Raw genomic sequence first — 15,465 nt, forward strand, 5'->3', positions numbered from 1 at the left:
CCCATGTGGTGAATCGAACCTATGTCTTCGAGCTAACGAGTTAAGTAGATTACTTCGATGAAGAATACTACTATGTGGGTATCCCAAGAGAAGAGTTGGCAGCGGTGGTGGGGTATGTCGCCATCCAACATCCACGTACAGTTCACAGTGCTCCTAGATACACATCTAACGAAGTCAGAGCCTTAGCAACATCTTTATTCCCCGTGAGCGGATGAAAGCCAGTGACGTGCCTGTGGGAGAAATGACAACTAGCGCAGGTGTAAAGAGAAATAGAGTGATTTATTGAAATCTTTGTACATGGATGGATTACATGACTATGAAGATGTCCGTTTGGTCCCAGCAACCGCTGTCAATGTACATGTATCACAGGTCAAAGTGCCATTTCTGGTCAGAGCTACTCATATACATGCCGATATGTACAAGTGCGTCCACAGAACGCATTAACACCTCATAAAACACATCCCTTTAAAAGTATATTGTTCCCAAAGTGATGCTTCTCGTATAAGTAAATATCTGTAGCTGTTGTCGATTGGTTGGTTGGTTGGTTCAGCAATTTATATTCCAGCTATATGACGGTTGTCTGTAAACAATCGAGTCTAGACCAGACAATCCAGTGATCAACATCATGAGCATCGTTCTACGCAACTTAGATACGATACGATGTGTCAACCCAGTCAGCGAGCCTTACCATCCGATCCCGTTATAGTCTTTTCGTACAAGCTTTGGTTACTGAAGACCTAGCCTAACCCGGATCTCCACAGGTCAGCTGTCAATGCTGGGTATGCCAAATGTGACATGTTCCTTAGGTATTATTACTGGACGACTACAAATAAAGAGACCTAGCTGGTAACCGTGATGCCATCACGTAATCTCATCAGGTTGCAGTGGTACCAGTCTCAAGTAGTGATGATTGAATAAAATTTGAATCGAAGTCGTGGTCACTGATGGTACAAGTCACGGCACTGGACACTGTCCACGTCTACATGCACGTATTATCTTCAACATAGACTCAAACGTTATATTTACTGAAATAGTATCGGGAACAATAGTAACAGGTTTTTCCACAAAGTGTTTGTCAGATACGGAGGGGAACATGTCCTCACCGTCTGTATGTTTCCTTCAGAAAAGGCAATCGACGGTAAAGATCGGGTCGTTTCACAGGGTCAGGAGGCACAGATAATATCAACAGCCATTGGCCATGTGTATTTGGTTTGGGGGGTGCTGGAATGAGTGAGAACTAGTTTAGAGAAATAACTCTTGATGGGTATCTTGACTTACTATCTCAGAGACAAATTGACTTAATTTTTAGACCTACGTCCAAGGCGACCAACAACTGAAGATGTAAACACCAACAGGTGCACCACGACTGACAAATGAAGATGTGGGAACTCCCAAAGAAACACATGGTAGGGCGGTTTGATTACTTCATGTTGAGACAGATTCCATAAGAAGACATGAAGACATGAAGTGTTTGAAAAGCTATCGACGGTTACTCACACTGGCGCTTATGATATGGTATACACAAAGTGGTAACATAGACAAAACTAAACACATATAAGGTGGTATGTACATGATCAGCAAGGACATACTCGTCATAGTGATTCTTATTTTACACCACTGACGGGTTATCTTTTCCAAATAGTCCAAAATATCTTGGTAATGGTAAAATGTGTGAGTGAGTTTAGTTTTACGCCGCATTCAGCATTATTCCGCTAATTGGCGGCGATCTGTAAGTAATCCAGTCTTGTCCAGACAATCCAGTGATCGCAGTTGTGAACCGATAAAATAGAATGTTTCAATGCTGTGAAAGGTTTTAATATAACCTAGGAATGCTCTACAATCTGAGCAGAGCAGAGCGTATGCGGGTACTGGACAGCGGTTCGTCTACAGGCTAAAGGTCAGTGTCCCAAATAGCCACTGGTGTAGGCTAATGGTGTAGGCAGAGCCTACGACTGTCAGTATGATGTCAGAAGGTGTCAAGACAATACCCTTACCATGATGTCATCTACAGCTATGAATCACAACGTGAAGGCTATTGGTGTCGGCAGAGCCTACGACTGTCAGTATGGCCCTACATGGTATCACAGAGTCGACTATCACCACATATACACTGCTGCCTTGTGTTGATACAGTAGATATATTCCAACAAACACAACTAATGTAGTACATGCTACACTAGTATTTAAACATCTGAAACTTTAACAGCAATGCCAAGTGCACAGACGTCTCTGTGTAACTAATATATACAACTGAAAATGAAAATATAATCTTTGGTACATAAGCTCGTACATGTTGACTGGTATCTGGCAGTAATGTGTTTGATACAGGTAGTTACCAGTCCAGTTGCGACCCGACGTGGCAACTTCCCCACAGGTTAACATAACCACAGGTATATTGCAACGGCCGCCGTATTGCAGGAAAGATGTAAATGGATATCGGTTGTAATGTTAACAGGACATCCTGTATTGGTATAGAACATATGTTCAGAAAACAAGGACTAGGGTCCAATCAGTGGTCACTTTAAAGGTTCCGAGGCTTAGTTCGCATAGAGGTTTAGTTGACCTATGAGTAGTTACAGTTGAAGGTCCAATAACAGGTTGACGTAAGATCCAGTTAAAGATCAAATAAAAGCTTTCTTTCCAGCTCCTTCTGAAATCGCATCGAAGGTCAACATAAATGTCTAGTTACAAGTCTATTCAGGGTCTCGATAACGGTCCAGTTAATGGTCCAATGAATGGTCCGATTAAGGTCCAGTAAGTAGTTCACTTTAAGGTCCAAACAGTTTCAAATTGTTCACTTAGAGGTGCAGTGTACACTCCAACTGGCCATTTTCCTGTGCCATTTTCAGCACCGCCCTCCATTGTTCATAACGAGGGGCACACTGTAACATTGGCTGACCCAGACGGACGCGGCCGGTGAACAAGAACTGTCCCTCCCCATGCCTGATGCCGCACCGGACGGGGGCGTGTACCACACCCTTTAGCTCGTGGGGACGGGTCCATCCAGCTGGTTTCTGGAAGATAGCCTCTTTCTGGGAAATAACCCGTGATGCTGTGACAAGGATGCGACTTGTGTCCACGTCGTGGGTGACGTCATCTATGGTTCCAACAGCAACTGAAAATATGTGTAAGAAAAAAATATGAACGCAAAATGGAACGTGTCATCTATTTACGTACAACGAATAGCACGGCCTCTGCTGTTACTGCTGACGTTTCTCCTCTTCCTACTAAGGGCCTGATGTCGATAAAATAATTCGCGAAAACAGAAGCCATTGACTCCGGGTTGATTCCATAATAGAATTGATCCCAGTAACAGAAAGTAGCGTCTGCATTGGATCAGGTTGCTAATGGTGGTGACTTGGAAGATTATTTGCATGGCATCCTGATCTTATGGGATGTTGCTATTATCAACCACAATTTCGTCTGATGCTGTTTCGATTATTTGCAGGCCGACGTGATATCGTTGGACTACAGCTGACTGAAACATATCATATTTCCACGAGTTTTTCAATTATAGTTCGTGCAGACAATGATGCTGGGAGATATATCGTGTGTCTGTCATACTGAAACATCCATTAAAACACGACCAATTTATCACAAAGCGCCCAATTAAATAGAGGAAATCTCATTTCTGTGCATGCCGTGACGTAGGTGTGAGGTGTGTGCATGCCACTGAAAAAATATTTTGCTTTGAAACATTACCATTTGCAGAAACGACATTAAATGTTATGGGCGGAATGGGGAAGCTCCTGACTGTTTCGTCATAAATCACATCTGCTGACACGGAATAATTCGCCATGCCATTTCAACCCATCACATCCGTGAAATTTGATTTTTCAATGTTTTGACACACAGTTGGTTTTGACTCTTAAAATGCAATTTATGGGGATTTAGGGAAGCCCTGACACCTGGATGACTTACAGAGTGTAAAAAGCCGCCTCTTAAAGTGTATTAGGGTCATTTGCTCGACTGAAGCATCTCACCAAACAGAACATGTTAGCTTTGACCGCTTCACAGGGATACGCAAAGCCCGGCGAGCACGCGACATGGGGCACTGACCACGTCAGAGTCACGGTCGGGTGTGGGCACAGCAGCCAGTAACTGTCTCATCCCCTTGGCTCCTAGCTTGTCACTACTCGACCACGTAACGAGAAGACTGCTCGTGACGTCTGCTTCCACCCAGTGGCGGGAAACAGCTCTATGCTCACATCCAGCACTTGCATCTTACTGCCATTCGACCTTGCCAAACATGAGGTGGACACATATAGCATCAAAGCTAACACACTGGCAAGCGGCCAAAACGTCAAACAGAACCCTTGAAAGTGTATGCTTTCGTTTAGAATTGATGGTTGAATGTCACTTTCAAAGTCATGATTACTTAACACTACATGTAGTTTATTTCTGTCAAAAGGTCCGCAATCCCACGGGACAATACAGTTGTATAATAAGTATATGTTTTACAAAAGCATTATATAAACACATGTCCCTAAAACTGAATAGATATGCAAAGGGATATATACATACAAAGCATTTTAATAAATATATCTTCTTACTTCTGTTACAGTTATTTATCTTGTGTACCATAAAGGTTAAAAGAAATATATGTATTCAAAAGTTCAGTATGTTTGTAAGATTCCTGTAATGAATTTATAGTTCAGTTACATTTAATATTATACATTTTACGGTAAATTTGTAAATGCTGTTCATACCATGAAAGAGTGAAATTTATTTTCAACATAATCAAATCCATAGCATAAATAGTATCACAGAATCTACATTCAGTGTCAACACCAGTCCTCCGTCCTACTTCTAGTATTAAACTGTGATTACCAAACAAAGCTTGGTGATAAACATGCTCCTGTATATTGATCAGATAGGACTCCACCATAGTCTTTTTATAGTAATCTGAAGATGATGCATGAACTTAGTTTTGAAGTTTCAGACAAATCAGTGTGCCACAGTTGCATGCGATACCTGGATGCTTTGTTTGACTTCTGCTAGAAGTGATTATCATACGTTATCCCCAAATCTAATTCACGTTACCTAGCTCCGCTCCTTGGTGAAATATGTCATCAAAGTTATAATAGCATTGGTCTGACTTTCAAATACAATGACACATAATAATTACAGTCCGTCATAACGTTTAAACAAAGTAATTTTGCCTCGTTATAGAAACTTGCATCTGTTTGGGAGGTAATGGAAATTCCAATGGAACTGCACATTTTCTGCATCTTCAAAGTTTCGAGACAAACAGTCTCAGACATGGTAACGTCGTCTCCTCGAACTGATATTCTTATCTGCAGGATCTGAAGAGGGGAGGAAAGAAATTGGAGCTTGAGTCAACACACCCTCTGATCCGATAATTAGAGCTACGGCCAGCCAACTGATGACCGCCATTACTTGGACGAGATGACAAACCGAATCAAACAAGCAATAAAGGCGAGACTAAGGAAAGGGATAATATTTCCGGGAATGGCCAAACAGGAATTAGCGGAATGATTGAATATGAAGTGCGATGGACAGGCCCGATACCATGGTAAGATAATACGATGGTCAGTTCGTAAACACGCAGACGACAATGGCTCGCCATCTTGAAACATGTCATTCGGGTAAATATTTGAAATGGCCGGAGGAATTATCACCTGTTGACTGGTTTAAGATATCATGTGGACAGTCATTGGGCACCTGTTTTTGACAAGCGAAAGTCTCGTTTATCTGGGTTGTAATCTCTGAGAATTAGCGTCCGTTGGAAGCTATCATGGCTGACATGTGTGTAGTATCGATATTGGCACTTCATTACAGATTCCCATCAACAAATAGCCGTCTTTTGTCAATACATCCAGGAAAGCTCAGTTTAGCCGGGTGTCAAAACCCTCGTTGTCGTCTACTTGTTCCACAGACAAGTATGGTCGAGACGACAAACATGTCCCTCACCTGACACTGATGATCGATGCTTGTACATCAGGATTTATGTCCCACCAAAATGACAGTTTTTAACGTAACTGAAAAACTTTTATACTTACTTAAATACGTTTTTACCTTTTATACCTTCTGTCTTATAAAATGGGGTTCTCAAACTATATAGAGAACCCTTTATCATATGCTTGCGGGTCCATGAGAACATGAAGACCTTCATATTGCAGAAGACCACAGAGGATCGTTTTTGTAGTTTCTGCACACGAGGGGCTCTTTCTGCTATATCCCAATTCTTTTAGACATCATGAGCAACCACTGTGCGAAATAGACACTGGCCTAATAGGGAGAGTAAAACTTTCAGTCACTTGCCTGACTGGCCAGTGAATTTCATGGGTTTATTTTTCTCAAATATATCACTCTCTCCGACTTGATAAGTTACAGTGCACTTTTAAATTATGCAAATTATGTCCTTATAAATTATAGTAATTTACCTCTGGTGATCTTTTCCTAATATTAAACATTCAAATTTTGGGGTAGTGAATTATTTTGTGGACTTGTAACATTCAGGCGTATGTAGTCCGACTGGCAAGCAAAATTTGGAAACTATTTCGGACACTGAGCATTTCCAGAAACGGTGAGATTAATGTAACCACCCATCTAAAAAACCAATAAATCGTCAAAAGAATCCCCGAGTTTTGTTGCATGAACCATTGTGCTCATGTTTCAGATGAGAACTAAAACAGCCCAACTTACACTCATTTTATTGTCACAGCTGTCGCCTCACTCACCCTGACGTGTCCAGCATGTCCAGTGCCACATAGACACCAACATGTGCAGAAGGCGTAACGTTATGCATAAGTAATTCTAAAGCAGTGTCTGTAAATACACTTAACGTTGTAGTTCGTGAACTGGTTACCCGTGCCATAGTCTCCTTACAGAACAGTCATTGTGTGACTGAGTATCACTGACGGAGAAAGGTTCGATCCTTACCGAAGTGGCTGGAGCAAACAGACCTCAGCAGCTCCTGCTCGGTGCACGGCCGACACACTGAAACATACATACAATCTGTATATCATCTCAGGGGCTATGTAAATGTGACATTGCAGCCTGAGGGTTGTCACGGCACAGCGGCACTATTTGGGAGTATAGCTAAAATATTACTGTCAATAATATTTGAAGGTAGGTGTGACAGGATTGTGTGAAGGTCCGGTCACTAACAAAATAGTCTCTGAAATGAACATATGTTACAGAAAGAAACAGAAACAGTTCATAATAGCAAACACAGAATATAATGACAAGGAACCCTGAGACTTTCTTCATTCCTGAAGTTATGGAAATCTAGACCAGTCCCATTTTTCTTGAGTGGAGCGGGTTTTCAAGGACACACTTGCTTCGGGGTTTGTTAGACATACTACAGGTACGATACAACTAAACGCCAGTATCTGCAGGTAGGGTGTAACAGGATAGTCTGTAAGGATAAGTGCAACACGGTACAACGTCAGTATCTGGAGGTATGGTGTAACAGGATAGTGTGAAGGGATAAGTGTAACACGGTACAACGTCAGTATCTCGAGGTATGGTGTAACAGGATAGTGTGTAGGGATAAGTGGAGCAAGTGCAACGTCAATATCTGGAAAAACGGTACTATGTCACAGCAGAACTGTATGTTATGACGTATAGTTGCAGGACATTGGATATTGCATATATAGTTTTACATCAGTTTGTCTAGATCCCACGTGTAGGACACTAATTATAATCGAAGTCTTTAAAGAAATAAACATGAAGAGAGTAACACGCAGTGTTTGCACAGAGTTAGAGAGTGTGTTTGGCAGAGAGTGTGAGCTGCGCTGTACCAACAAACCTTATTACGCAACTACCCGCAGTACTAAAAGTGGGGACACCTTGCACTTCATCATCAGATCACCTCAGTGATCGAACACTGCTTGAAAAGACTTAATGAATTCACTATACAGTTGACACTGAATACGCCAGAGTGAAATCACTGCCATGGCGAATGACTCAGGTGACCCAATGGGACAGGCCTTTTGTTTGACGGCAGGGTGCGTGGTTTCCTGCACGTGCGGCCACTTCTTACTGTACAGAGAGACGTGGCAGGTATCGCCGGGCGGCTGCGTGTCACAACTAGGTCTGCGGGTAGGAATATAGCGTAATTGTCTGGCCCTGTATAGGCCGAGTTGCACACAAAGGCAGCACTCTCCTGAACTCCCGTGTGTACAGTTACCTGTATATGTATGTAGATCCGAGTCTTTGTCAGGACTACCTGAGTCTGCTTGCGCATGTTTTAAGAGAAATTGCTTGTTAAATATTGAACTGACATCCATTATGGTAACCCTGTATCCTTGAACTGCAAATGCAGTTCTAGACTCAGGTTCCTAACTGCCTACTCTGAAGGAAGAATATTCGAGCCTCAGTTAAATCACCGTTTCAACAGTATTGCAGATATATCGCAACCCCTATAACTTTGGATAAACTCTCATGCGTTGATGAAAAACCAAAGGTCCTAATTACACCAAATCTTGGATTATCACCCACCACTAAGACCTGCCAAGATGCACATCCATGCACCTGAAACTAGTGAGTGAATCGAGTCTACTTGTTCGTTTAACACCCACCTTCATGTGGACTTAGGCGTAACCCAGCTGCAATTTTTTCAACGTCGTATTCAACCTTGACCTTTGCCACTGTCAAAACCTCCTCCTCGCCCTCAGTCTCTACGTATAGTCGAGTTGGACCGGAACCGTCAATACAGTTCACCTTGCTGAGGCCACTGGTGGTAAGGAGGGGAGATAACTTAATGTCCTGTGGCGTCGTTTTCAGCCTGTAATTTTGCCGTCTGGTTACCATGATCTCCTGAGACACAACAGTCTTATAGGCATCACTTTCAACACGAAAGCAGATCCGGAATAGGCCGGACTTCGTAGGGTTCAAGGTGATCCGAAGAGCTCCGTTAGTTGTAAACCAAGTGACCTTGCCCTCTTCACATGCAGCTACAATGTTGGTAATTCCGCCAAGATTGTTTTCAGGATCCCTGAAAAATACGGAACAATGTGATCTATAAATATATATCTATTTGCAAATCTATACAAAATGAGGAGGTTCATGATATGAGTTACATAACTGATTTGACTATCGCTCATAAAAGGAGACATTGGCAATTCGATTACTTTTTGACTCACTTTATATGGGAGAAAATAATTGACGCTCTTCTTGAATGAGTCAAGACAAGTGGGAGAGTAGGCAAGGATGGTCTAAGTGAGAACACATGTCATCAGGTTGCATTATGCCGTCTGCGAGAGACATCCTCTCCTACAAGCTTCCAGCCGTCTGTGATGCCTCTATAAAACATAACGGCCCACTGGCACAATTCTCCTAAATCTGCACCTAGCGACAATAACAGTGTCTGAATCCCCGTCGTTTGGAAGATCAGGTTCCCAAGACCTAGCTGGCTCTCACAACACACTGAGCTATTTGCCTTCTCGTCATACATAAAAAACGATGTTTTTGGTAAGTGCATCGTGCTGCTTGCACCGCAATCTATACTCTCCCACCACAGAGTCTGTGAAAATCACGTCCCTGCTCCCCGTCCAATGGGGACGTGAGGCTGAGTACCAGGCCGTGGCAGCAGACGTGAGACACAGGTCTGGAACCCACAACGTCAACAAATATGTTGTTGGGAGGAAGAGGACTTGAGGCAGGATTGAGATGAAGTAATAAACGGGATAGAAATGAACGGGATAAGAATACTACAGTTCTGCATGTAACGCTCTCACCATACACGAATTCCATAATAATAATCAATTCAAGATGTCTGGATTTGAAGAGGATTATTTCCACATCGAAATTTGTTTTTGCCAGATGTAAGTGTCAAGGTCGCGTCTCTGATATAATAAACACCCTAGCACGCTGCGTTTGGTTTTCTTGCTTCTTATCTATCAGATACAACTTCAAGATTGACTGCACACAATCAAGCCACGAAGTTTGCAATCTCTGCATGGGACATGCAGTGAATAATAATGAAAGAGAATGACAATATCATTACCATGTTCCTACGAAATCTCTGCTGACAGTAGACTCAATTGTATTCATCCAACCATCTGATCTGATCAAACCACTACATCTGGCAAATGCAACATATGCATATGCAATATGGTCTTTGATGTAAGTGTTTTGGTTGGAGCATATCTTAATAGTATAATGCTGAACTTACTTGACCATGCAGTCGCATTGTTGACAGGCCGTTCCCATGACGTCACTTACTGCCCACATGACCACCAGCACAAGCATGCACGTGCATGGCCACTGTCCACGTTGCACGTGCATCTTTAACCTCCGGTCAGCGAATATCGTTCCCAATGTAACACAGACGACAGATCGCCATCACTCTGAGATCTGTGATTGTCATAGTACAGGTTCTGACGCAATACACGGTGACAGTGCGAACGGGTGCACGGTCATCTTAACATCCCTGTATGCAAAATGCTTTACTCTGTGTTCAAAGATCTCATGCCATTGTTCAACGTCGAATATGCCTGTGCGGATGATCGATGGCCACTATCAGTCGGTAGTGACCGGTGTCTACGTACGAACTGCTCTACACTGTATTTGTACGTTATGTGTCCTGAGTCCTGAGTTCGGCAGACCAGTCTCACAGATGCTCCATCAGTGCGTGTGTCCCAGCATTCCCGTCCTGCACCTATGAGCCACGTGTTGATGCGGCACCGTCCTCCCAGCTCCCATCTGGAGGAGTGGGAGACCCCTCTGCAGCAATGGCCTCGTCCAGTGCCTCCATTCCCAGACTGTTGCTGGTCGGTAATGCTTCATGAACTCGCAATACAGACAGAACAGGTGTCGGTGAGAATTGTCTCTTATCATGGATAGTATACTGAAAACTTGCTGAATTAACGATGCCCTATTTATTCTATATTATTTAGAGATTTTGCCATATTTCATATTTAATGGTAAGCGTTATTATGCTGTTAGTAATTAGTAATACTAAATACATATTATTCAGCTTCTGAGTATGTTATAGGCGTTTCCCATGAAACTCTCGGCACTGGCCCTCGTGTCTTTGCAAGGATGAAAGATTTTTAGAAAATATATACAACTTTTAGATTACCAACGACCCGAGTTGCTTCACCGTACAATAAATCCTTGCGTATTGTAGTGTCAAGCATTTTCAGTCGAGGGTCACCTTAAAAACAATAATTACAAAATCATTAGTGCTCGTAAAGACACGAGGGCACGATGCTCTGGATCATGTACTCTCGTGGACCATGTACTGTCAGAGATTGTGCAATGGTGTTCCATCGCGTACGTAGCTAGTGTATTGTAATGATAGATAGTATAATCTTGATTGTATTTCGAATTTGTGGTTAATGTAACTAGTGATCACGTAGAACGTGGGATAACATGGTCGTTTCTACAACATGATCAAAGGTTTTGTGACCGTGTATCATGAAAGAAGCAAGGCATTCGCAGATCAGGTATAAGACAGTATAATCATAATTCGTGTAGCGGCAGATATATAAATCCTAGGCCATGCACTCATAGAAATTGTAATGCTATATATTGTGATAATGTGTACCATAGGTCATGCAGTCGTAAAACCTGTAATTCTAGATCGTGGATAAAATTGTTGTAGATAGAGCATAGTCAAAGGCTTTGTGATCGTAGATCATGAGTGAAACAGGGTATTCGTAGAGCATAATTCGTGTACTCGCAGAGCACGCAGATGTTGTAATCAAGCATGACACAGTATTATCGTAGATCATATGGTCATATATTACAGGAGATCTTTTTCTCCTTCATAATGAAATCGAAGTTTTCCTCTTTGCAAGTGAATACCTCTCACACATTACACAAGACGATAAAAATGCTATCTTTGCATATTTGATTTAAGTTTGGTTTAGCTGGATGCTTCAGTGTTACGAATGTTTTCTCATGGCCATTTTATATTTAGCATTAAAGTTCCAAACAGACATACGACATATCAATGTTCAAGGACACATTCGTCATCGGCTCTGCCTCCAAACTCCAACCAGTTTCTTTATTTCACAAAAGAAATCCGGGAAAAAATGAAAGAATGAAGTGTGCATGTTTGTAATTAAACAACTCAATATCTTTAGCCCCCTTCATATTTCCTATGCGCTTTACATCCAGTTCCGGTGCCCATGGCCAGTGCCGGGCATCCTGCGTCCTTGCTGACCCTTGCAGCACGTGAGTGTCAAGTGGCCTCATCCCCTCTTCAGACGGCGCGTGGCATCTGCGACCGCCTTCAAGATGCAAGTCCTCGCTTGCAACTCTGGTCGCTTGGGACTCTCAAGACTAACACACAGTCTCTGAATATACGTACTTTGGAAATTAAGAAATGGTAGTTTTAAAATGAAATGGAGCGAGCCCCACTGAGCTCGGAGCTCCTAAATCTTGGGAGATCTAAACTTTCTTCTGGTTTTTTTAGCATTGCGGAGAGGGCTTCGCAGAAGGGACAATGATGCGGTTCAGTGACTGTGAGACAGACTTAGGATTCACCACACAACATCACATCCCGTGTATACAGAGATATTACCAAGGTAAACACAATTACTCTTGCATATTAAAAAAATAAACAGGTTGACATACTTACGTTTGGATAAAATATTTACACTTATATGATTATATATTTTTATAAGGTTTATCACTTTTGTATTCATACAGTTTAGATACGTATGTATTTACAAGGTTGGCGCCTTTATTTTGCGAATGTATTCTTGTAATATCTAAATATATCCTAAGTTCACGTATTTACTCATGCACACTCAGATATTAACACACACACGCGCGCGCACACACACACACACGCACACACACACACACGTATACCTGCACACTGACAAACATTATAATCGTATTCCCACCTGTATGCGCAGTTATTAACCAAAGTATATTATAGTATACATCAGTATGTAGATAAACCTGACCATTGAAGGTCCGGGGTAGAAAAGGCCTTCAGCAACCCATGCTTGCCATGAAAGGCGACTAACGAGATCGGGTGGCCAGACTCGATGACTTGATACATATCATCAGTTCCCGGTTGCGCAGATCGATGCTCATGCTGATTATCACTGGATTGTCTGGTACAGACGATTATTTACAGACCGCTGTCATATGGTTGGAATATTGCTGAGTGGTAAACCTGTTAAAAATACACGTGAGGGTGGTGTGGTTTTTGTGACATCTTGATTCATGACGTTACACCTGACGTGACTGTCACAAGCCCCACCGAACTCCCACCAGGTGCTTCACCTCCCACACATCCACAAGCTACAGTAGCCATGATGGTGTGCTCATATGAAGCTGTCACAGAAAGGCCCCCACAACACTGAACTGGCGTGCCTCAGTCACAGACCGTAGATCATAGATTAAACACCTGGCCCTCTACACCATACTAAGTGAAATACACATCAGAATGACACATTATACAGAAACATTAATCATGGCGATAGTTCCGGGAGTGCTATGATACACACTTTCAGTGAAACACCCTTGAAGTCTCCAAGATGAAATCTTCTGTTTACACTGTGGCGTGCCGGGTGCTATATAATACACTGCCTCTCCGATTCTGTATCGTGTTTTGTTATAAAGGTATGCTGGGTCACGTCTCATGCTAGGACTGTCCAGATTGTTGGTTGACATTTCATTTATGTCTGTCTTGGGATCCAGAGGGAACCTGGGCAAAGCAAATCCCGAGTATACCAGTCTTGTCTTCCTTTGTAGATGTGGGCACGAATAGGTTTAATACTGTAATGCCTGTCTCTCTGTGTGGATCTGAATATGAGCCATTTCAGGCTATCTTACATCCACCTCCACTTGTAGATCCGATTATGATCGAGTTTAGACTATCCAGTCCATAAGAAGAGGCCCAGTCTCGTGTGTCATTGTAACGTGTGTTGGATCGTTGTTCATGGTATCAACCATTGGTTTATCAAATCCCTCCGGCAGTCTGCCGTTACAGAGGGAGAATGTTGCTAACTGCGGCCCAAGAAAACCGTCGTTCACTTCAGGACAATCTACGCTTTGTGCTCACAGTTTGTTTATTTTTAAGGGAAGCGCCCGGGGTAGTCAAGCGCAAGTGCATTTTCTACGGCTAATCATCACACAGATGTGTGGAAAGTATATCCTGACTGGAGACTATCCCTGTAGACCTTATCACCAATCTTTCATCTGGTAGTGGTGATAGGGTGACACGTGCAACAGAAACGTTTATACAGAGATTCGAACCTTCCCGCCTCACACGCCCATGGTGTAGTGTGTCGCCGTGCGTGTGGACAGACGATGGAATCAATGGCGGCATTGAGAGACGGATGCTTCCAGTGGTCCTGGGGAACTGTTGATTGTTATCAGTGTCTCAGACGAATCTGTCAGTAGAGAGAACCAGAAGTGGTTGTTGTGACAACAATATTGGCGGATTAGGGCGTGGTGGGTTTTACAATGTTATGGTAGGAAACAGGAGATTATCATCGTCGTATAACGGGGTAAGGTATAACGGTACAACGGACGAACGTGTTGAAACAGCTTATGGAGAAATTAGATAGATTTCTGGCCTTACACGTTCCATTTAAGGGTGTAACTAAAGGTGTTTTGTATGAAGGGAATGGGGAAGTTTCAAGTAAGATATACAATACATACCATGCAGTTTCGGAAGTGGTTAAATTGCAAGATGACGAAGAACCTTAAAGCTCATTCCTGTATTTGAAGCTAAAATACTGGAGGAGACAAAGTTCTTGGCGTGTTCTAGGCCATGAGTGAGTATGGTTTTACGCCGCTGTTAGCAATATTCCAGCAAATGACACCGGGGGTTGGGGCAGCAGAAACGAGCCTCACAACCAAGGCAGATTAATTACACATTTCTTTTGTCAGAAAAAGTATCACTGAGATAAAGACGTATTTATCCTCAATGTTTCAAAAGTTGGTCTGTGTTTAAGTTTTTATATGCGTTTACGTCTCCTGGGTGTACGAGAAAATGTGTCGAAAAGACCCCCAACATCTGATACAAAACTATATACAAAGATATATAATATGGCAGCTAGTAAATTTGACTTTTGTCAAAACGTTATTAAACTTAAGACCTATTATTGTTTTCTTCTTTTCGGTTTCATTTGAAACAAGGGCCAAATGGTTTTGAGAACGGTTGGAATAGCCATGTGGTTTAAGGTTTCGCTAATCACGCTGAAGTTCCTGGTTTGATTCCCGCCTTGGGTACAGTATGCAGCGTTAAACACATAACCAGCAAACAGTACATGTTGTAACAAATAAGCCTTACCCCTAAAGAGCCCATCCTCCTTATTCATCACACCACTCAAAGAAGCTAGTTGGTGGTGAAACTTAGTCAAAGATGTGTAAAATGACGGCATCTCACACACAGACAGGTAACAGAAATGTTTGATTAAACTGCCTGATAGCGGCCCCTTTGAGGTGAAGTTCGTCGAAATACCGTTAGACTATGACATAAGCGGAAGGTTCTATCACTCGTTGGTGTAGCGTGCTGGAGTCG

The 15,465-nt window shown here is 42.5% G+C and overlaps 1 protein-coding gene across 1 annotated transcript; it reads right to left on the reverse strand.

The window, feature by feature from the left end:
- Positions 1-260: 260 nt before the first annotated feature.
- On the reverse strand, positions 261-10,779 carry LOC137284819 (meteorin-like protein). The gene is made up of 4 exons (XM_067816814.1): positions 10,144-10,779; positions 8,549-8,964; positions 6,906-6,962; positions 261-3,114 (listed from the first exon to the last, which is right to left on the reverse strand). The coding sequence occupies exons 1-4, from the start codon at positions 10,254-10,256 to the stop codon at positions 2,798-2,800; spliced, it is 903 nt and encodes a 300-aa protein (XP_067672915.1). The 5' UTR covers positions 10,257-10,779; the 3' UTR covers positions 261-2,797.
- Positions 10,780-15,465: the final 4,686 nt, after the last annotated feature.

This window comes from Haliotis asinina, chromosome 5, assembly GCF_037392515.1.
Source record: "Haliotis asinina isolate JCU_RB_2024 chromosome 5, JCU_Hal_asi_v2, whole genome shotgun sequence".
In the NCBI taxonomy this organism is placed as follows: domain Eukaryota; kingdom Metazoa; phylum Mollusca; class Gastropoda; order Lepetellida; family Haliotidae; genus Haliotis; species Haliotis asinina.

Bases quoted from the DNA above. Each gene is read 5' to 3' on its own strand.
- LOC137284819 (XM_067816814.1), bottom strand. From the start codon at position 10,256: ATGCACGTGCAACGTGGACAGTGGCCATGCACGTGCATGCTTGTGCTG. The intron at 8,965-10,143 runs GTAAGTTCAGCA...CGTATTTTTCAG, and splicing joins CAATGCGACTGCATGGTCAA to GGATCCTGAAAACAATCTTG. The intron at 6,963-8,548 runs GTGGGTGTTAAA...TGTATGTTTCAG, and splicing joins ACGCCTAAGTCCACATGAAG to TGTGTCGGCCGTGCACCGAG.